Below are 20,088 nucleotides of genomic sequence, written 5' to 3'. Positions count from 1 at the left end.
CCCGCGCCCGGGTTTGGGAGGGACGAGGGGGGGGCCGGGCGGGGCGGGGCGGGGCTACCTGGGGCGGGGCCTCCTCTCTCCAGCCCTGCGGCCGCCGAGCCCCAGCCCGGGCTCAGTTGTTTCCTCCTCTGCCGCCGCGCCCGCCGCCGCCACCCGCCAACTTGAACATGGAGCCCCCGGACGCCCGGGCCGGGGCGCGCAGGGGCCCGCGGCTGCTGGTGCTCGCGCTTCTGCTGGGGGCGCACCGAGGTATGGCTCGGGCTGAGAGCAGGGCGCGACTCAGGGGCGGCCCCTGGGGGACCCCGGGAAGGGAAGAGGGAAGGGGCTTTTACCAACCCAGGAAGCCTAACCTGGGGACCCCAGGGAGGAGGGATATGGGAGCATGGGGTGCCCCTCCCAGTGAGAGACATGGGGACAGCCAGGCAGAGGGGCTGGGGATCCACTGCAGTGGATTAGAGGCGACCTGAGAAGCCGCGGGACCCAAGAGCGCGGGCTCTCCTCTCCCTCCCCTACTCAGACCCTGGGATCTGCCCCCAGAGGTCCAGGCTTTCAGTGGCTGGAGCTTACCCCGGCACAGAAGAGACCAAAACAGATCTACCCGCTCAAAAGTTGTCAAGTTTTGAGAGGATCAGGGAAGCTGTGTCTAGAAACCAACAAGTTACGTGCATTTGAGGGATCTCCCCCATGTAGCTTCAGAGCCCAGACTCAAAAGGACCAGCCTGCCCCGCCTCCACCTCCATGGGAAAGGGCTGGGGCACCAGCCCTGACAGCGGAACCAAGTGTTTCCAAGTGACAGTGCCCCCTTCCCGGAGGCCCCAGATAATAAAATCCACACACCTGCACGGTGGTGGGAGGAAGGGAGGAGGCCCTGAGGCACTGGCAGCAGAGGGACAGAGAGATGAGAGAACTGGGGTAGAAAGAGATCTCTTCGTCCGCCCTTGCTGTCTGCCGCTCAGACCCAGCCTAGGGTACCAGCGTGGTCCCACCTCCCTCCCAGAGGGCAGGCCTGAGCCACAGGTGGGTGCCTGGGAATCCAGGCCCCTGGCACAAGCATGGCAAGTAGTGGGTCCCCAGGGGCAGAGCTGGGCCAGGCTGGGCGGGGAAGGGACCGGAGGTTCTAAGAATTGAGAGCTCAGGCCAGGATGCCAGCCCAGAGAGTGAAAGAGCCTGCTTTCCCGATGCAAGCAGCTCTATCTGCCAGGATCCTGGGACAGGAGTGCCGGCCCTCAGCTCCCTTCTCCCTTGGGACCCAGGATCCGGGCCCTCAACTCTGTACTGTTCTGAGGTGACACACTGCTCTCTCAAAGAGTCAGAGGGGCCAAGGAGCGGGCAGGGGGCTCGGGCAGGTCTGAGCCAGCCTGTCCCTCCCACATTCCTGAAACCTGCCCAGCCCTGTCCCCCTCACCGCGCCCACACACCCACCCTGCCTCAGCTCCGGCCCAGCCCCAGCCCCAGCCTCCCACTCCTGAGGGAAAGGGCCAGGGACAGGGCCGGGCCACATGGAGACTGAGAGAGACGCAGAGACCGGGAAACTAAGAGATGGAGACCCAGGGGGAGTGACACACCTGCAGAGGCGGCGACTAAGATGAGAGAGAGATGGTTATCCCACAGCACTGTGCCAGGCCCTATGCAAAGTGCTGGAGGCAAAGGAATGAGCCCACCCAGCCCTGCGCTTGAGGGGCATTTGATCTAGTGAGAAAAGCAAAGACAGACATGATTTGAGCCCAAGAGGATTGAATGGAGGCCACCGGGGCGCTGGGTGGCCCAGGGGAGGAGCGCTTAGTTCTGCAGGTGAAGGGCGGGATGGAGAGAAATGCTGATGGAATCTGAAGCTCAGAGGCGCAGAGATGACAGATGAAGGGAGAGAGGAGCTGGGTCCTGGGGGAGGGGCCAGGGGCCTGGACTCCTGGGTCCTGGGGAAGGAGGGGCGGGGGGCCTGGACTCCTGGGTCCTGGGGGAGGAGGGGCTGGGGGTCTGGATCCTGGGTCTGGGGGAGGAGGGGCCGGGGGCCTGCATCCTGGGTCTGAGGGGGGAGGGATTGGGGGGCCTGGATCCTGGGTCTGGGGGAGGAGGGGTTGGGGGCCTGGGTCTGGGGGAGGAGGGGTTGGGGGCCTGGATCCTGGGTCTAGGGGAGGAGGGGCTGGGGCTGAGGGAGGAAGGGTTGGGGGCCTGGATCCTGGGTCTGGGGGAGGAGGGGCCGGGGGCCTGGATCCTGGGTCTGAGGGAGGAGGGGTTGGGGGCCTGGATCCTGGGTCTAGGGGAGGAGGGGCTGGGGCTGAGGGAGGAAGGGTTGGGGGCCTGGATCCTGGGTCTGGGGGAGGAGGGGCTGGGGGTCTGGATCCTGGGTCTGGGGGAGGAGGGGCCGGGGGCCTGGATCTTGGGTCTGAGGGGTGGAGGGGTTGGGGGCCTGGATCTTGGGTCTGAGGGGGGAGGGGCCGGGGGTCTGGATCCTGGGTCTGGGGGAGGAAGGGCTGGGGCTGAGGAAGGAAGGGTTGGGGGCCTGGACTCCTGGGTCTGAGGGCGGAGGTGCTGGGGGCCTGGACTCCTGGGTCCTGGGGGAGGAGGGGCTGTGTCTGGAAGACTACCTACTGGTGGTGGTGGGAGAGAGCTCAGTCACCCTCCCGCAGGTGCCAAGGCTGAGGTGCGCCTGTCTGTGCCCCCTCTGGTGGAGGTGATGAGGGGGGAGCCTGTCACTCTGGACTGCACCCCTTTGGGGGCCCATGACCATTTCATGCTGGAATGGTTCCTGGTGAGTGCTGCTGGCTGGGGGCCAGGGGATGCCAGAGGGGAGCCTGAGAGTCGGGGCGCAGTGGGGCTGCAGACGTTCATTCCCTCTTCAGAGCCCAAAGGCCCCTAGACGCTCCACCCAGCTGCCTTTCCATTTTGCAGGTGGGGACGTGGAGGTGCAGCAAGGGGGAGGCCCTCTCCAGGGTCCCCTGGTGTCCAGGCACAGCCGAGGCTAGAATGAGGACGTACCCCTCAGAGCGCTGGCTCTTGAGAGAGGACATGTAGAGGCAGACACCCAGAAAGCAAGAGCCTGGGGGGTGGGACCAAAGAGAAAAAGGAAAGAGAGGGGAGAGGGAGACAGGTGGGAACAGAGGGAGATGGAGAAAGAGGGAGCCAGAGAGAGGAAAATGTGACAACAGACAGGGAGCAGGGGTGGGAGGGGTGGAGAGAGGGACAGAGGGACCAGAGAGAGAGAGAGAGAACGTGAGGCAAAGAGATCCACAGAGCAGCAGAAAGAAAGGGACATCGAGGCGGGAGGGCCGGGCTGACCGGGCAGCCCCCAGCTGAGGCGCTCCTCCGCCCACAGGCCGACCGCGCTGGGGTCCGCCACCGCCTGGCCTCAGCCGAGCGGCAGGGCACTGAGCTCCAGGACAAGGTGCACGACTCCCAGGGCCGCAGCCCACCATACCAGCTGGACTCCCGGGGCCGTCTGGTGCTGGCCGAGGCCCAGGTGGGCGACGAGCGGGACTACGTGTGCTTGGTGAGCGCGGGGGCCGCGGGCACCGCCGAGGCCACCGCGAGGCTCAGTGTGTTCGGTGAGTGTCAGGGCCCCCCCCCCACTTGCTGCCCTGGGTAGGGGCAGGCCGGTGAGAACCCCGGGAAGGGGCTCCTCACATGACATCTCTCCCGTAGCGAAACCAGAGGCCACCGAGGTCTCCCCCAACAGAGGGACACTGTCTGTGATGGAGGATTTCGCCCAGGAGGTACCTCGGGCCACACCTTGATTCTAGGGTTCTGGGGGCGGAGAGGGCTGGGGACCTGGTCTCCAGCATCCTAAGGGCAGGAGGGGCTGGAGGCTTGGGCTTCCTAGTCTGAGGAATAGGGTGCTGGAAGCTGGACTCCTGCATCTGGCTGGGGAGAAACCCTAAGGGAGGGGGACCCAGACTTCAGGGTCCTGGCTCCGAGCCCATTGCGGGCCTGTGTCTGCCCCAGATAGCCACCTGCAACAGTCGCAATGGGAACCCGGCCCCGCAGATCACGTGGTACCGGAACGGGCAGCGCCTGGAGGTGCCCATGGAGGTGAACTCCGGTGAGCGCGCGGGAGCCCAGCTAGACTCCCTGGGGGCTGCGGCGGAACGGGGCCGGGCTGGCTGACCCCCTCGTCCCTCCCTCTCTCCCAGAGGGCTATATGACCAGCCGCACAGTCCGGGAGGCCTCGGGCCTGCTGTCTCTCACCAGCACCCTCTACCTGCGGCTCCACAAGGCCGACCGGGACGCCAGCTTCCACTGCTCCGTGCACTACCGCCTGCCCACGGGCCGGCACGGCCGCCTGGACAGCCCTTCCTTCCACCTCACGCTGCACTGTGAGTCCGTGCCGGCCTCTGACCGCCCTGACCTTGGACTCTACACCTCACTGTGGCCTGACCCTCCAGGCAGACCCATGAACCGCCACTGCCCTCTGACCTTCCACTCCCTTAGCTCGTGGTGTAGTTCGTACTGGCTTCTGGCCTTTGACCTCTGAGCTCAAATGGTAGCACGAGCCCCACCCTGACTTCTGACGCCCCCCATAGCACCCTGAACCCCACGGAGTTTCATGACTAAACGTTGTGCCCCATCCTTTCACACCACATTGGATCCCCTGAATCTCACATTGACCTGTCACTCACACCGACCTCTGACCCTTGACCTGTTCTCTCAGCCTATCTCAACCTCTGACCTCGGGTCCCTGATCTCAGAATAAGTGCGAACCTGAGCCTTGAAAGATAGAACCTCAAAAAAAAAAAAAAGAAAGAAAGAAAGATAGAACCTCTAACCTTTCACTGACCTCTCTCCCTTAATCCAGCCCTACCTTTTACAGTTGACCCTTTTCATGAGTCTGCCCTTTCCCTTAGATCCCACGGAGCACGTGCAGTTCTGGTTGGGCAGCCCGGCCACTACTGCAGGCTGGGTTCGCGAGGGTGACTCTGTCCAGCTGTTCTGCCGGGGGGATGGCAGCCCCAACCCGGAGTACACGTTTTTCCGTCTTCAGGTAACTCACCCCATCATGCCCTTGGAACCGCCAACCTCTGACCTCTGCAACATACTCACCTGCACCAACTTCTGACCTTTCACGCGGGTGGTGCCTGGCTTAGCAGGGCACCTGTCCGGTGACCCAGGAGCTATCAGGACCTCTGACCTCTGATCTGAGAGAGTCCTGACTCACCGTGATGCCTGACTTGGATGACCCCTGACCTAGCATGACCCTGCCAGCCTAAGGCATCTCCTGAACCAGGTTCCTCATTCCTGGTCCCCCAGGACAAGCAGGAGGATGTGCTAAAAACAAATCTCGAGGGGAACTTGACCCTGGAAGGGGTGCAGCGGAGCCAGAGCGGGACCTACGGCTGTAGGGTGGAAGACTACGACGCTGCTGAGGACGCAGAGCTCTCCAAAACCCTGGAGCTACACGTGGCCTGTGAGAGCCCCGGGAAGGCGGGAGGGGGTACCTGGCACCAGCCGCCTCCTCACCCTCACCCCTCCGCGGCCTGCCTCCAGCCCTTTCTGTGGTCCCTGCCCTGGTCCAGATGCCCCAGGCCCCTCCAGTCTCCCACACAAGGCAGCCAGAGAGCCCTTTCCAAAGCATAAACACCTGACCTTCCCCTTCTTGGAACCTGCCATGGCTCCCCAGTGCTCTCGGGAGAAAATCCACATGCCTCACCATGGCCTTCGAGGCCCACCTGGCTGGCCTCACCTTCGGCGGACCCTTCTTCCGGCCAAGGCATTCACCCCATCACACCACAAGCTCCTCTCCTCTTTCCTACGATAACTCCCCATCCTCTCTACCATCCATTCCGGATCAATCTCATGGGTCCCAGTCTTCTAAGAAGCCTTCTCTGTCCACCTGCACCCAAGCCCTGTGTGAAGGCTCTGTCCCTCCTCCACGCTCCTCCCACCTCCCTTCCTGGGGCTAGACCCAGTGCCAGATGTTAGGGACAGCTCTGTGAATAAGACAGCCCAGTCCCTGCCACCACAGAGCTCCAGGTCCGGTAGGGGAGACAGATGGTAAACACTGAACAAGACACTTTGAGTAGCAATCCTGCGTCTACAGAGACTAACACAGAGGAATGGGATAAGGAATTGCCCGGCGAGAGGGGATTATTTTAGATCGGGGGTGTTGAAGGCTGCGTCCCTAGGAAGCAGATTCTGACTACAGGCAGGAAACTTACGGGGAGCGCCTTGGGATCCACACCTATTGGGGGGTGGGGAGGGGAAGGAAGCAGGATTGGGCAGGGGGGGAAGTTGGGCTTCAGTCTAAGGAAGACCTCGGTCGGTCCCGCAGGGCACTTGGAGGCTGGGATATCCCCAGTTGGGGCGTGGGGGCCGGGCCTTTATACTGCCCACGTCAACCCATTATTGGATGTGGGCTGCCTGGGGGAGGAGGAGACATGACCTTGAACGAGGGGCTCTCTGAGGCTCAGGCAGTTTCCAGAGCCGGCTGACAGCTGAGGGCTGACAGCTGACACCCTTCTCAACAGCTGGGGGAACAAATCCTTCAGTGCCGAAGGGGAAGCCTGAGTGTCCACAACAGAGGGTCAGAGAGGCCTCTCTGAGAAGGGGGAATTTGAGTAGGAAACCAAAGAATGGAATCAGAAATACAAAGAGCCAGAAAAAGAGCATTCCAAGCCAAGGAAACAGCACATGCAAAGGCCCTGAGGCAGGACCCAACTTGGCATATACTGTAGAACAACAGGGAGAGAATAGGGTAGCTGGAGCTCCTGGGATAAGGGGGGAGGGTGGGAGATGAGGTTGAAGCAGTGGGCAGGGTCGACCAGGCAGAGTTTTTTGGCTTCATCAAGGAATGTGGCCTTGATGCCCACGGTACTGGGGAACCACCGCAGGATTTTAAGCAGAGGCAAGGGCTGACCAGTGTGTGTTTTGAAAAGATCCCCCGGCTGCTCAGCAGAGGATGGACCAGAGAGGATAAGAGTCTTGCCCAGTAGGGAGACCAGTGAGGAGGTGACTGCAGCCATGAAGGCAGTTGGACCCTGGGGTCAGAGATGGAAAGAAGGGAGAAGATCCATTTGTGGGGCGCGGCGCAGAGCAGAGAAATATTTGCTAAAAGGATGGGTAGTACAGAGGAGACGGCCAGGGTGTGGGTGGTAAGTCAAAGAAGGAGCGCCTCACACCTCCAAGGTTATCCATTAACCTTGGGCCCAGACATCAGCTCTGGAGGCAAGTGGCCGAGGTGGGCATGTATTTTGGAGTTAGATTCCTAGATCTGGGCTCCAGGGCCTGGCTGGGAGAGTGGAGAGTTCATGGCGCTGGGGAGAACTTGGCGTTCTCTGCTGACGATTGTCCGTTCACGTCTGCACCCCCAACAGCCCTGGAGAGTCCCTAGCCGAGTGGGTGAGGGTCCGGGGAAGGTGACAGTCTGTACCCCCCCCTCCAGACCTGGACCCCCTGGAGCTCAGCACTGGGGAGGAGCTTTCCTTACCCCTGGGCAACAGCACAGCCGTGAACTGCTCCGTGCGAGGCCTGCCCACCCCAGCCCTACGCTGGACCAAGGTGAGAGGGAAAGACATCCCCCCAGCACAAGACCCCCCCGCTCCCATCGACCCCTCCCTTCTCTCACGGCCAGCCTGACCTTTTCTTTCTCTCCCCACCCAGGACTCGGTACCCCTGGGGGACAGCCCCACGCTCTCCCTCCGCTCCGTCACCTTCGATTCCGCCGGCACCTACACGTGTGAGGCCTCCTTGCCCACGGTCCCTGTCCTTAGTCACACCCGAAGCTTCGAGTTGCTGGTCCAAGGTTTGGGGGCGGCAGAACAGGGGTCGTGTGGGAGAGTGGGGGGCCAGGACCAAGCAAGACAGGGTCCACAGCTGGTCCTTCTCTCTCTCCTCGTTCTCTCTCCCTCTGTCCCCTTCCCCGGGGTGCCTCCCGCTCACCTCCTTCCCACCCCACCACCCGCAGGCCCACCGGAGTTAAGGGCAGAGGAGACTCAGCCCAAGGCAGAGGGCGGCTGGAGGGAAGGAAGTGAAGTCAGGCTGACCTGCTACGCACGCGGCTACCCAGAGCCCAAACTCAGCTGGAGCCAGTTGGGCGGCAGCGTAAGGGACCCTCCTCTGCATCCCGAACCCTCTGGCACCCTCCCCAAGTCCCTGCCCCCCAACGGTCCAAGCACTGTGTGTCACCCACCCCACGCCCCTTCGCCGACCACTTCCTCTTCACCTGTGCCCTCACCCGAGCCCTTGGCCCCGTGGGCCCAGGCCTGACACGAGCCTCCACAGCTAGCAGAGCCAGCCCCCGGAGGCCAGGGCTGGGTGAGCAGCTCCCTGACCCTGAAGGTGACCAGTGCCTTGAGCCGAGATGGCGTCTCCTGTGAGGCCTCCAACCCCTACGGGAGCGACCGGCACGTCTTCCACTTCGGCACTGGTGAGTGACCGCAGTGGGGGGACAGGAGCCGGGTGCGGGGCAGACAGCGGTGCTGGCTGACCGCCTCCCCCTCCGTCCTGCCCCGCAGTGGCCCCCCAGACCTCCCAGGCTGGAGTTGCGGTCATGGCCGTGGCCGTCAGCGTGGGCCTACTGCTCTTCATCGTGGCCGCCTTCTACTGCATGAGACGCAAGGGGCAACCCGGCTGCTGCCGGCGGGGGGAGAAGGGATCTCCGTGAGTGGTGTGCCACCTTGAAATTGACCTCTCGAACCCAGCTCTGACCTCACCCCCAACCTCTACCCCAAACCAACCACATCCCCAACTCCAGCTCCGTCGCCAGTAAGGTGCCGTCCCATCTCCAACCTCAGAGCTGATGCATGACCATGCCCTCCCCCATCCTCATCCCCAGCTACAGCCCCACCCAACCCATAAGCACCTCCCGACCCCCCCAAGCCCACCTTAACCCCAGTCCCATCCCCCGTCTCATCCCCACCTCTGATCCCAACCCCAACCCATAACTATGCCCAAACCCACCCCAACCCCAGTTTAACCCCATCTGTACCCCAGCCTCCTCTGCCGCGACTCCAACCCCAAACCCAGCCCATAACCGTCACCAAACCCGTCCCCGTCTAACCTCCATGTCTCCATCCTCAGCCCTGACACATAAACATCCCCATCTCCAACCCCAATCCTGACCATGCCCCTAACCTCACCCCACACTCCAGCTTCCTGTCCATCCCCAGCCCCTCCCCCAGCCGCATCCTCAACTCCAGCCCGTACCCAGCACCAAAGGCAGCTTCAGCCACATGCCCATCCCCAAGGGCCCCCTGCAAACCCCATCCCATTCCCATTCCTAGCTCCGAACCCATCCCCATCTGACCTCATCTCCAAGCGCAGCCACATGGCCGCCCTCGGCTCCAGTCCACAGCCATCCCCACACCCATCCTCCAAACCGACCCCAGCAACATCACCAGCTCCAACTCCAACAGCATCTTCGACCGTGGCCTCAGCCTATACCCAACCCCAGTGCCTCCTACCCCATCCCGACCGTTCCCACCCGTCCCCAAGTCCATCCCCATCCAACACACGCCGTGCCCAGCTCTTTCCCTGGCCGTGACCACCTCCAACATGCTGCCTCCTCCCACTAGGCCACCTGGGGAACCTGAGCTGAGCCACTCGGGGTCAGAGCGGCCGGAGCAGACGGGCCTTCTCGTGGGGGGTGCCTCTGGAGGAGCCAGGCATGGGAGCAGGGGCTTTGGAGATGAGGTGGGTGAGGGCCTGGGCACCCTGGTGAGAGGGGAGTGCCGGGGGTGGCACAGCCTCTATGAGCCCAGGCTGACCCCTCCATCTTCTCCCCAGTGCTGAGCCCGAGGACCTCCCAGAGGCAGTCACTGAACCCGACCTGGAGTTGCGGGCACCAGAAAACCAGCCCTGCCCACGCCTCCGCCTGCCCCCGCCTTCCCGGCCTCCGCTCATCCCTCTCGGGCCCTCCCTTCCTTCCTCTGTAGGCTGGGCAGGGACCACAGCAGCCCTACCGCTGCTGGGAGGGAGGAGACCTTCCTCCAGGGAGTATGACTCTCCCAGGCCCCAGAATAGCTCCTGGACCCAAGCCCAAGGCCTGGCCTGGGACGAGACTCGAGGGTCGGCTGGCCGGGGCTATTTTTACCTCCTGTCTCCACTGCTGGTCCCCCCACCTGACGTCCTGCTGCAGAGTCTGACACTGGATCCCCACCTCACCCCCCACCCCTGCCCTCGCCCCCTCATCTGTGGACACTGGAGTCTGGAATAAATGCTGTCTCTCACGTGGACACCATCCTGTGGCCAGAGCCTCCTCCGGGGGATGAAAGGGGAAAGAGGCGCAGGTGATGTTCCCCTCCCCCCTGGCCCTCCCGCCCCCTTGCTGCACCTCGGGAGAATCTGATGTCACGGAGAAAGAAATGAGAGAGAGAGAGAGAAAGAGGCGACTCAGCTGGATGCGGGTGGAGGAGAGAGGTGCTGGGGGTCCAGAGGGAGGTGAGCCTGGCCCCTGAGGACCAGTGCCTGTTTGCGGGGTGGGGTGCCGCCCCCTTAAGTAAAAGTTCCCAGTCTCTCTTGCCAGAGACCCAGGGGAATTGAAGTTTCCAGAGGAAAAGCTCTCTCTGAGCCGTAGAGTGGGTGGAATTAGGGATTTAGCTGTCTACTCTGAGGGTGGCCTGGTGCCAGCAGTTGAGGACTCCCTGGGGGAGGAGGGGTGACTTGGAGGAACCCCAGTGAAGGGGCCTGGGGCAGAGAGAAGAGAGGGTAGAAACGGCAAGGCCAGCTAGAGAGACTTACTGAGGCAGAGGAAGAGGGATTTGAAAGGAGGATAGAGAGGCTTAAGGGGAGGTAGAGGGATGGACTGGGGCGGCTCAGAGAAGAGGGAGAGCCATTGAGTCAGACAGAGATTTGGGGAGAGAGGCAAAGACAGACTAATACAGGCATACCTTGGACCTATTTCCAGTGCAGTTCCAGACCACGGCAATAAAGCAAATATCACAATAAAGCGTGTCACATGAATTGTTTGGTTTTCCAGTACATGTAAGTTATGTTTGCATTATACTGTAGTCTAGTAAGTGTGCAATAGCGTTATGCCAAAAAAAACAATGTGCGACTTCCCTGGTGGCGCAGTGGCTAAGAGTCCGCCTGCCAATGCAGGGGACACGGGTTCAAGCCCTGGTCAGGGGCGATCCCACATGCCGCGGAGCAACTAAGCCCGTGCGCCACAACTACTGAGCCTGCGCTCTAGAGCCCGCGAGCCACAACTACTGAAGCCCACGCACCTAGAGCCCGTGCTCCACAACAAGAGAAGCGACCGCAATGAGAAGCCCACGCACCACAACGAAGAGTAGCCCCCGCTCGCCGCAACTAGAGAAAGCCCGTGCACAGCAACGAAGACCCAATGCACCCAAAATAAATAAATAAATTTATTTTAAAAACCAAAAAAACAATGTACATACCTTAACTAAAAAACACATTCTTGTTAAAAACACTAATCATCATCTGAGCCTTCAGTGAGTCCCAGCAGTCACATCAAAGATCACTGATCACAGATCACCATAACAAACAGAATAACAATGAGGAAGTTTGAAATATTGCAAGAATTATCAGCAGAGACAGGAAGCGAGCCAAGGCTGTTGGGAAAATGGCGCCAACAGACTCCCTCGACACAGGGTCGCCACGAACGTGCAGTTTGTGAAAAATGCAGTATCTGGGAAGCGCAATAAAGCAAAATGCCATAAAGAGAGGTAGACCTGTAGAGACAAAGACAGAAACACAAAACTGGGATTCAGAGAGAGCCTTCCAGTTAGAAAGGAAGAGAAAAAATGTTTGAAAGGAACAGCTCCGAAGCAGGAGGAGGGGGCTGGGGAGGGCGGGGGCGGACGGACATGTGTGACTTTGGGCAAGTGACTTCACCTCCCTGAGTCCATCAAATGGAGATAAATCACACTTGGGCCATGGATGGCCACTGTGAGAAGTGAGAGCAGCCATCCCTGTGCAATGCATGCTGGGAGGTCTCTGCAGGTGACCCCACCCCCTGTCATCAGTTTACTCAGCCACGAAGTGGACCAGGTGGGATCTGTGGCCGTGCGAAGTTGGAGCCACGTGAAGTTGATGCTATGGGAGCCTCCTTGTAGGCAACTGAGCAGACGCCCAGAGGCCCCAGAGCAGAAGAGCTCACAGTGGCCGAATAAAGGTGCTCAAATCCCGTGGTTTATTGAATCAGATGAAAACAATCGTGAGAAGCAAGCGAGTTGGGGCGCAAGCCATCAAAGGGCCCCCTACCTGACCTCTGGTGTCCATATGGCTCTCTTGTCCTTTCACTGTGGTGTGGTCTCCATGCCCAGAGTCGAGGGGGAGCCAGGAGGCTCTGCACCCAGAAGACGCCAGGGCCACATGGGGGCAAATGCACTCGGCCACACCTGCAGCTGGAGGAATATGTGCTTGGTGGCCATGGCTTTTACCTGCATGACATACGTGGGCACAGGACTCACCAAGCAGAGCGAGAGTCACCAGCGAGAAATACCTTAAGGACTCTCAGATACTTGGGGCTTACTCGATCTTTCCATCCTTCCCCTCTACGTTCAGCTCACTTTTTTAATCCAAGTATAGTTGATTTACAATGTTGTGTTAGTTTCTGCTGTACAGCAAAGTGATTCAGTTATACATATATATACATTCTGTTTCATATTCTTTTCCACTATGGTTTATCACAGGATATTGAATAGAGTTCCCTTGGACCTTGTTGTTTATCCATTCTATATGTAATAGTTTGCGTCTGCTAATCCCAAACTCCCAATCCATCCCTCCCTCCCCAGCTGAATATTCTTTTTTAAAAAAAATACAGCAGGGCTTCCCTTGTGGCGCAGTGGTTAAGAATCCACCTGCCAATGTGGGGGACACAGGTTCGAACGATGGTCCGGGAAGATCCCACATGCCGTGGAGCAACTAAGCCCGTGCGCCACAACTACTGAGCCCGTGTGCTGCAACTACTGAAGCCCGTGTGCCCAGAGCCCGTGATCCGCAACAAGAGAAGCCACCACAATGAGAAGCCCGTGCACCGCAACGAAGAGTAGCCCCCCCACCCCGCTCACTGCAACTAGAGAAAGCCCTCGTGTAGAAATGAAGACCCAATGCAGCCAAAAATAAATAAATAAAATAAAAATACAGCAGACACACATAAAAATCATAGGGTGGTTGGGAGAATTTGATAACTGTGGAAAGTGTTTGGTACAAAGCCTTGCACAGAGCATGTGTTCATTACTATTATTGTTATTATTATTATCATATCATCATTAATGGAAAATGGAGGGACAGAAAGAAAAGCAAGGAAGGGACCAGGTGGAGAGAGGTACCACTCTAAGGACAGATATTGGTGAAGGGGGATTTGGGGAGCTGGAGAGGGAGTGAACAGATGGCTGGGGGAGGGGAGAAAGGGGACCCCAGGGAGGAAGGGGTGCTCTGCCCAGCACCTGGTCCCCGAGTTAATGAAGGGAGGGTCCTGGCCTGTCTCCCAGTAGGGCATATATTTGCATAAGGTCCCTTATCTGCATGGCATCCCAGGCAATTTGCATACAGATGGTATCCTGTGCCCTCCTCAGTCTGACCCCTCCTCCCACCTTGGCCACGGGTCTGGTGGAAGGGGAGAGGGGGAGGAATGAACCACCAGGATCTGGGGCTCCAGGAAGTGAAGGCAAGTTTGGAGTGGACTCCCCTTGCTCCTCAACTTTCTGTGGCTCCCTATTGCTTTCAGGACCTGCTAAGGTGTTGCCCCTCACACACCCACTGCTCTCTCTCTCACACCTTGTGCCTTTGTGACTTTACTATTCCTCCCACCTGGAACGTCCTTCCTCGTTTTCTCCAGCTGTAACAAGGCTTGCCTGTCCTTCAAAGCCAGGACATCTTGAAGAATTCTGACAAGTTTTCACTCCCTGTTCCTTGCCCTTGGAACTTTACTGGAATTTGTGCCACCTCTGGACTCGTGCAGATTTTATTAGTAAAGATATGCTTCGTTGCAAGTGACAAAAAACTGAAGCCAGAAAGTTGTGTAAGTGAAAAGGGAAAATTATTCACTCATATAACCAGGAAGATCAAAGGCAAAGGCTGACTACCTTCAGGCATAGCTGAATCCAGGGGCTCAAATAGTCTCATCAGAAAACTGTCTTTTTCTTTTTTTTTATAAGGGAGGTTTATCCTTTTTTTTTTTTTTAATTTATTTTTGGCTGCATTGGGTCTTCATTGCTGCAAACAGAGGCTACTCTTCGTGGCGGTGCGCAGGCTTCTCATTGCCATGGCTTCTCTTGTTGCGGAGCACGGGATCTAGGCACGTGGGCTTCAGTAGCTGTGGCACACGGGCTTGGTTGCTCCACGGCATGTGGGATCTTCCCGGAACAGAGCTCAAACCCGTGTCCCCTCCATTGGTAGGTGGATTCTTAACCACTGCGCCCCCAGGGAAACCCAGAAAGCTGTCGTTTTCCATTTCTCAGCTCTGCTGTCCTCCATGCACGGACAGGGTCTTTTGCCTCTGGAGGCATCTATAGTACCAGATTTCTACCCTACAAGTTTAGCAACCCCCATCAAAAGAGGGTGTCCCTTTCCTATTAGTTCAAGCAGAAGTCTCAGGGCTAATTCTTATTGGTCAGGAATGGGCCCCACCCCCATCACTGAACCAATCCCTGTGGCCAGGGGATCGAATGCTCTGATTGGCCAGGACTGGCCAGGCTCACTCTGAACCAGAAGGGCTTAGTATGGAAGAGGTTACTGGGCGGGTAAAATACTTGGCATCAACTCCCCAGCTCCATCAGGAAGACTTTGGCCCTGTGCCCCTACCTCCTGGTGGTTATGGCTCTTCAGTGAACTGTCACCTCTGAGACTCCTTGACACTGGAAATTAACTCCCCAGGTATGAGACCCACCCAGTCATTTGTCAACAAACACACAGGCAGTGCTCAACCTTATCCATGTGACCGGGGGCATGAAACTCTAGCCTACCACCCTCCTGGGCTCACCCCAGCTCACAAAGAATAGCCAGGAGACAGCTGAGCACGCTCCTTGACAGACCCGGAGAAGAATGGGTGCTAAGGGGGGCTTCCTGGAAGAAGTCTCCCTGGGGACTGGTTATTTTATTCAAGGGAGAAATGGGGGAAGGGAGAGAATTTTACAAAGCAAGTTAGTAGCAAAGATGGCACTAACCCAAGAGATCCTGTCCTTAGTCTGGCCCCAGATGGGGAGAAGACAGAGAGTTCTAGAGAGAATTTATTATGTACCTACAGTAGTTCTCCCTTATTTGTGGAGGGTATGTTCCAAGACCCCCAGTGGAAACATAGATTGTACTGAACCCTACATATACAATGTTTTTTCCTATACATACATCCCTGTGACAAACTTTAATTTATAAATGAGGCACAGTAAGAGAATATCTGAATTGCCAGCATCTTTTTTTTTTTTTTGGCCACGCCCTGTGGCATGAGAAATCTTATTTCCCCCACCAGGGGGCGAACCCGTGCCCCCTGCAGTGGAAGCATGGAGTCTTAACCACTGGACCGCCAGGGAAGTCCCCAGCATTGCTATTCTTGTGCTTTGGGGCCATTATTAAGTAAAATAGGGTTACTTGGACATAAGCACCGCGATACCGCCGCAGTCGATCTGATAGATCTGATAACAGAGACGGCTACTAAGTGACTCACAGGCAGGTAGTGTATAAGTGAGGATATGCTGGACAAAGGGATGATTTACGACTAGGGCTCGAGACTTCATCACGCTACTCAGAATGATTTAAAACCAACGAAGTGGGCTTCCCTGGTAGCGCAGTGGTTAAGAATCCGCCTGCCAGTGCAGGGGACACAGGTTCGAGCCCTGGTCCGGGAAGGTCCCACATGCCACGGAGCATCTAAGCCTGTGCGCCACAACTACTGGAAGCACCACAATGAAGAGTAGCACCCGCTCGCCGCAACTAGAGAAGGCCCGCCTGCAGCAACAAAGACCCAACGCAGCCAAAAAAAAAAAAAAAAAAAATTAAATTAAAAAAAAAAGATGAAGTTTTATTTCTGGAATTTTCCATTTGATATTTTCAGACTGTTGTTGACTGTGGGGTAACTGAAAACGCAGATAAGAGGGGACTACTGTATTTGTCCAGCTGGCCTCACACCAGCCTAGTGTCGAGTCTGAGAAACACATTATGGGGAGCTCCCAGTCTGCTACTTCCTTGCTGGGTAGCGTGGGGCAAATGATCACTCTGTGTTCTGTGTACTTTTCAGTGAAATGGGGATCATAAGTGTCCCCTTCACGGGATTCTTGTGCGGAATTAACTGACAAGTAGCAAACCCTTTGACTTTGGGTCCAGTCACTTCAGCTCTCTTTGTGCCTCAGTTTCCTCATCACACAGGGTGCTGTGGGGGTTATTTGAGATAATACTTGTAGCGCACTTGGATCAGTGCCTGGCACATAGTAAGTGCTAAATACATTTATTAATAGCATTTTTACCAAGACATGAATGCCAGTCAGTAAGAGTCTCCACCATGTAAGATCTTGCCCTTTTGAAGGGAAAAACTCAGGTGCGTGGCAGGTGGGAAGAGAGGACAAGTCTATGGGGGTCCTCCTGGTAGGGCAAGAAGCTCCCAAGCATCTGCCCCCAGCTGATCAGCTCCTTTTCAGAGGAACTGGAACGGAGGGATTTCAGGCGCTCGGTGGCATCCCCTCCCTCGGCCTCCTGTTTCCCGCCCTCGTCCCTACACGCTGGACGGCCTCACCAGCTCCCCCGGGCAGTCCAAGGAATGTGAAGAGGTAGGTGGGGGTGGGGAGGAGCGGGAGCCGCCGGGGAGAGACAAAGGGGCCGAGTCAGAGCCAGAGACACAAAGACGCGAGGAGGCTGGGAAGATAGAAGTGGGACAAGGACACGGGGAGGGACCAGCGGAGTCTGGAGGCCCGATTCTAGCCCAGCCCCGCAGGGCCAGCGGAGCGCCAGGGGTGGTCTGTGCTGCCCCCTGGCGGAAGGCTGCGGTAAGGAGACGGTGCGGACCAGATGCAGGAGAGGACTGGGGAATGCAGGGAGCGAGAGAGAGGTCAAGAGAGACGCAGAGAGAAACAAGAGATACCGAAAGAGACACAGAAACCCACAGAGAGACAGAGGGACAGAGAAAGACAGAGATAGAAACATACAGAGAGACACAGACGCAGAGAGAGACACAGATGCAGGGAGCGAGAGAGACAGAAACACAGAGAACAAAGTCAAAGGGATGGAAAGAGACAAGGAACCAAGTGACACAGAAACAGTGATAGAAAAAGACACCAGGAAGAAAGAGACCAGAAACACTAAGAGACACGGAAACGTGAAGACTGAAAGACCCAGAGATAAACACAGGGACGGAAAAAGAGGCAAAGATAGACACAAAAACAGAGACACTAAAAGAGACAGAGAGAAATCTAAAAAGAAACGACTCCCAGAGTCGCAGGCAGAGATTGAAAAAGATGAAGATAGGCTGAGAGGCGTACAGACCGGAGAGACAGTGGCCCCGGGGAGAGAACTGGGGAAGTCTCGAGGCGGGGAAGGGGGTGGGGGTGGGCTCTCAGCGTGGGGGCGGGGCTCCAGAGGGGCGAACCTATGAGAATCCACGTGCCTCACGCGGGTGTGACGAGACGGCCAGGACTAATACTGAAGGGGGCGGGGTTAGGACTTCGGGCGGGACCGAGGCCAGGGTATACTTAGCTCCTGGGAAGGGGTGGGGCAGACTACCTGGAGAACGAATGGGAGAGGCCGTGTTGGGGGGCGGGGCTTCACGGAGGCGGGACGTTCGGAAGCCCCTAAGCGTACCCCGTTAGACAGGGGGCGGGGCGCGAGGACAACCTCTGGTGTAAAGGGGCGTGGCTAGAACACTAAGGGGCGGGGTTTGAACGCTAAGAGAAGGCAAAGATAGAATTCTGGGACAGGGGGGCGGTGACCAAAGAAACCTGGGAGGGGCGGACAGAGAATCCTGAGGAGCAGCGGGTGTAGGTAGAATCCTACGACAGGGAGGGAGAGGAATGCTGGGGGGCGGGGCGGGAGTGGAATCCCAGGAGGGGGCGGGGTCAGACCAGCATGAGGGGGCGTGGCCCGAGCCTGAGAGCGGCTCGGTGCCCGGGGGAAGAAGGGGGTGGGTCCTGTGACGTCAGCGAGTCCGAAGCCAGAAAGAAGCCGGGGGCCGGGGGCGCTGAGCCGGGAGAACCGGACCGCGAGAGCAGAGACGGGAGAGCAGAGCGCGGCGGGAGCCAGCCGGGAGCCGAAGCCACTCAGGCACCTGCGCGTCTGCCCAACCGATCGGCGCACGCAGAGTGGCCTGCAGGTCCCCGCCCGGGCCCAGTCCCTCCCCGGGCCCCCCATGGCCCGGGACGCAGCCCTCCCGCCGTCGAAATTGTCGCCGCTGAAGCTGCCTCTACTGCCATTGCTGCTGCTACTGCTCCGGGAAACCGGTGAGAGACCGCAGGCGCCTCCCCGCCGCGCGCGAACCCATCCCCTTCCCTACCCCCAGCAGGAGGGTGGCGATGATGAGGCGAGACCACCCCCCTTTCCTTCACCCAGAGTTGGGAGTCTGAGGCCCGGGGAGAATTGAGGGCAGGGAGCCAGATGCCGAGGTCCTCGAGAGGGGCGGGGAGCTCGGACTTTGGGTCCCTTAGAGGGCCAAGAGTGATAATTCGGGCGACCTGGGGAAGGGCCTGCGAGCTCCAACCCCGAGCCCGAGAGTGCTAAAGGCTCTGACTCCCGGGCCCCAGAAAAATTAGGGGCTGAGGGCTCTATCTCTTGGGTCCCAGGAAGAATGAAGGCTAGGGGCTCTGTCTACTGGGGTCCTGGTAGAATTGGGGTCAGGAAGGGCTCAAACTTGTGGGTTCCAGACTGTGAGCACGGGGCTCTGTCTCCTGGGTCCCAGACAGAATTGGGGGGAGGGGAGGGCAAAAGGCCCTGTCTCCTGGGCTCCAGATTTAATTGTGGGCATTGGAATGTCTCCTGAGATTCAGACATAAATGTGGGCAGAAACCCTGACTCTTGGGTTATAGATATAATTAAGGGCCGGAGGCCCTGTCTGGAAGCTGGAGGCTCGGTCGGCTGTGTCCCAGGTAGATTAAGGAGGCCGAGTCCCGCCGGCTGGGACACTTCCCTTTCCTTGAGAGCCGTCGGCGGGGCATCCCTGGGGAAGTTTTCCGGGTTTCACTTTCGCCGAGCCAGGGCAAGGCGGGGGCGGGCGCTCTCCTGGCTCCCGGTCCCGGACTCCCGGTTTCGGGACCTTATCTTTCCTCTAGTCGCGCCTTTGTCCTAGGAGCCGCAGCGGGAGGTGGACGCGAAGAGATGCCGCCCTAATCCGCTGTCTCTCCCTCTGCTCGGCCCACCCCCCGCCTCCCGTTTCCCCCACCTCCCGTAGGGGAGGGGTGCAGCCCCGGGAGAGGGAGGGGATGGGAGGAAGCAGGTGAAGGAGGCTCTGGCCCCGCCCCTTTGCAGGTGACCCGGCTGTTTATTCCCAGCTAGAAATTCAGGATACTGGAGTTTCCCAAAGGTTTGCCAGAAACTACGGAGGGAGCTTGCGGGACCCCTGGTCTTTTTTTCCCAGCATGTGTCTGAATTGTCTCCCAGCTTTGACCCAGAACTTTGTACTGACTCTTCCATCGCCTGCCTCTCCCTCTGTGTCAGAAATAGGGAGATAAAGTCAGAACCTGCCACCTCTGTGAGAATGCTCAGAATCCACCCGTCCTTGGGCCAGACATTGACTTGGTGCGTGATCTCATGGAAGGCTCTTGATCACCCTGGGAGACAGGTCCAGTTCCTGTTCCCATTTTGCAGATGAGGAAACAGAGGCTTAGAAAGGGCAAGCCACTTTCCCAGGGTCCACAGCCAGTCTGCAGACTTCAGAGCCTTTCTTGCCTCTGCCCCGCCTGGTGGGCTTCAGAAAGTGTTTCTGAGCCTCCATTTCCTCCTTTGGAAAACTGAGATAATTCCTTCCCTGCGGGGCCATTGGAGGAATCTAGAGGTCCCACTGGTCCCCGGGGGGGGGGGGGGGGAAGCTCTTAGCACCTGAGGAGGAGGTCTTCCCCTTTCCTGACCCTCCATCCTTGTGCCTTTTCTCTCTGCTCTCCCTCCCCTCCTTCCCTCACTTTCTCTCCCCACTTCCTCTCTCCATTTCTCACCCTCTCCCTCTGCTCCTCTGGCTCTCTAATCTCTCTCCAAGCTCTTTCTCTCCTCCTTTCTTGCCCTCTC

At 58.4% G+C, this 20,088-nt stretch overlaps 2 protein-coding genes across 4 annotated transcripts in view; both read left to right on the top strand.

Moving 5' to 3' along the window:
• Positions 1-92: 92 nt before the first annotated feature.
• On the top strand, positions 93-10,890 carry BCAM (basal cell adhesion molecule (Lutheran blood group)). The gene is made up of 15 exons (XM_067721073.1): positions 93-249; positions 2,628-2,749; positions 3,314-3,542; positions 3,640-3,710; positions 3,940-4,036; positions 4,128-4,310; positions 4,839-4,975; positions 5,242-5,398; positions 7,373-7,488; positions 7,591-7,732; positions 7,895-8,031; positions 8,212-8,356; positions 8,445-8,589; positions 9,504-9,621; positions 9,715-10,890. Exons 1-15 carry the CDS (start codon positions 168-170, stop codon positions 9,718-9,720), a joined length of 1,887 nt encoding a protein of 628 aa, XP_067577174.1. The 5' UTR covers positions 93-167; the 3' UTR covers positions 9,721-10,890.
• A 7,096-nt stretch (positions 10,891-17,986) lies between these two features.
• NECTIN2 (nectin cell adhesion molecule 2) overlaps positions 17,987-20,088 on the top strand; it is a 28,295-nt gene continuing 26,193 nt past the window's right edge. Inside the window, exon 1 of one of the 3 annotated variants that reach the window (XM_067721256.1) lies at positions 17,987-18,314. In XM_067721256.1, coding sequence (XP_067577357.1) covers positions 18,224-18,314 — 91 coding nt within the window. In that variant the 5' untranslated portion in view covers positions 17,987-18,223. The remainder of the gene's footprint in view (positions 18,315-20,088) is intronic. The other 2 variants (XM_067721253.1, XM_067721255.1) reach the window with 2 other exon arrangements.

Source organism: Pseudorca crassidens, chromosome 20, assembly GCF_039906515.1.
Source record: "Pseudorca crassidens isolate mPseCra1 chromosome 20, mPseCra1.hap1, whole genome shotgun sequence".
Classification (NCBI taxonomy): domain Eukaryota; kingdom Metazoa; phylum Chordata; class Mammalia; order Artiodactyla; family Delphinidae; genus Pseudorca; species Pseudorca crassidens.
This window is presented reverse-complemented; position numbering and strand designations above follow the sequence as displayed.

What these genes read in the sequence shown, in the direction of transcription:
- BCAM (XM_067721073.1), top strand. Translation starts at nt 168, where the DNA reads ATGGAGCCCCCGGACGCCCGGGCCGGGGCGCGCAGGGGCCCGCGGCTG. An exon ending in TCTGCTGGGGGCGCACCGAG is followed by an intron (nt 250 to 2,627) that starts GTATGGCTCGGG and finishes ACCCTCCCGCAG; the next exon opens with GTGCCAAGGCTGAGGTGCGC. An exon ending in GGAGCCAGTTGGGCGGCAGC is followed by an intron (nt 8,032 to 8,211) that starts GTAAGGGACCCT and finishes GAGCCTCCACAG; the next exon opens with CTAGCAGAGCCAGCCCCCGG.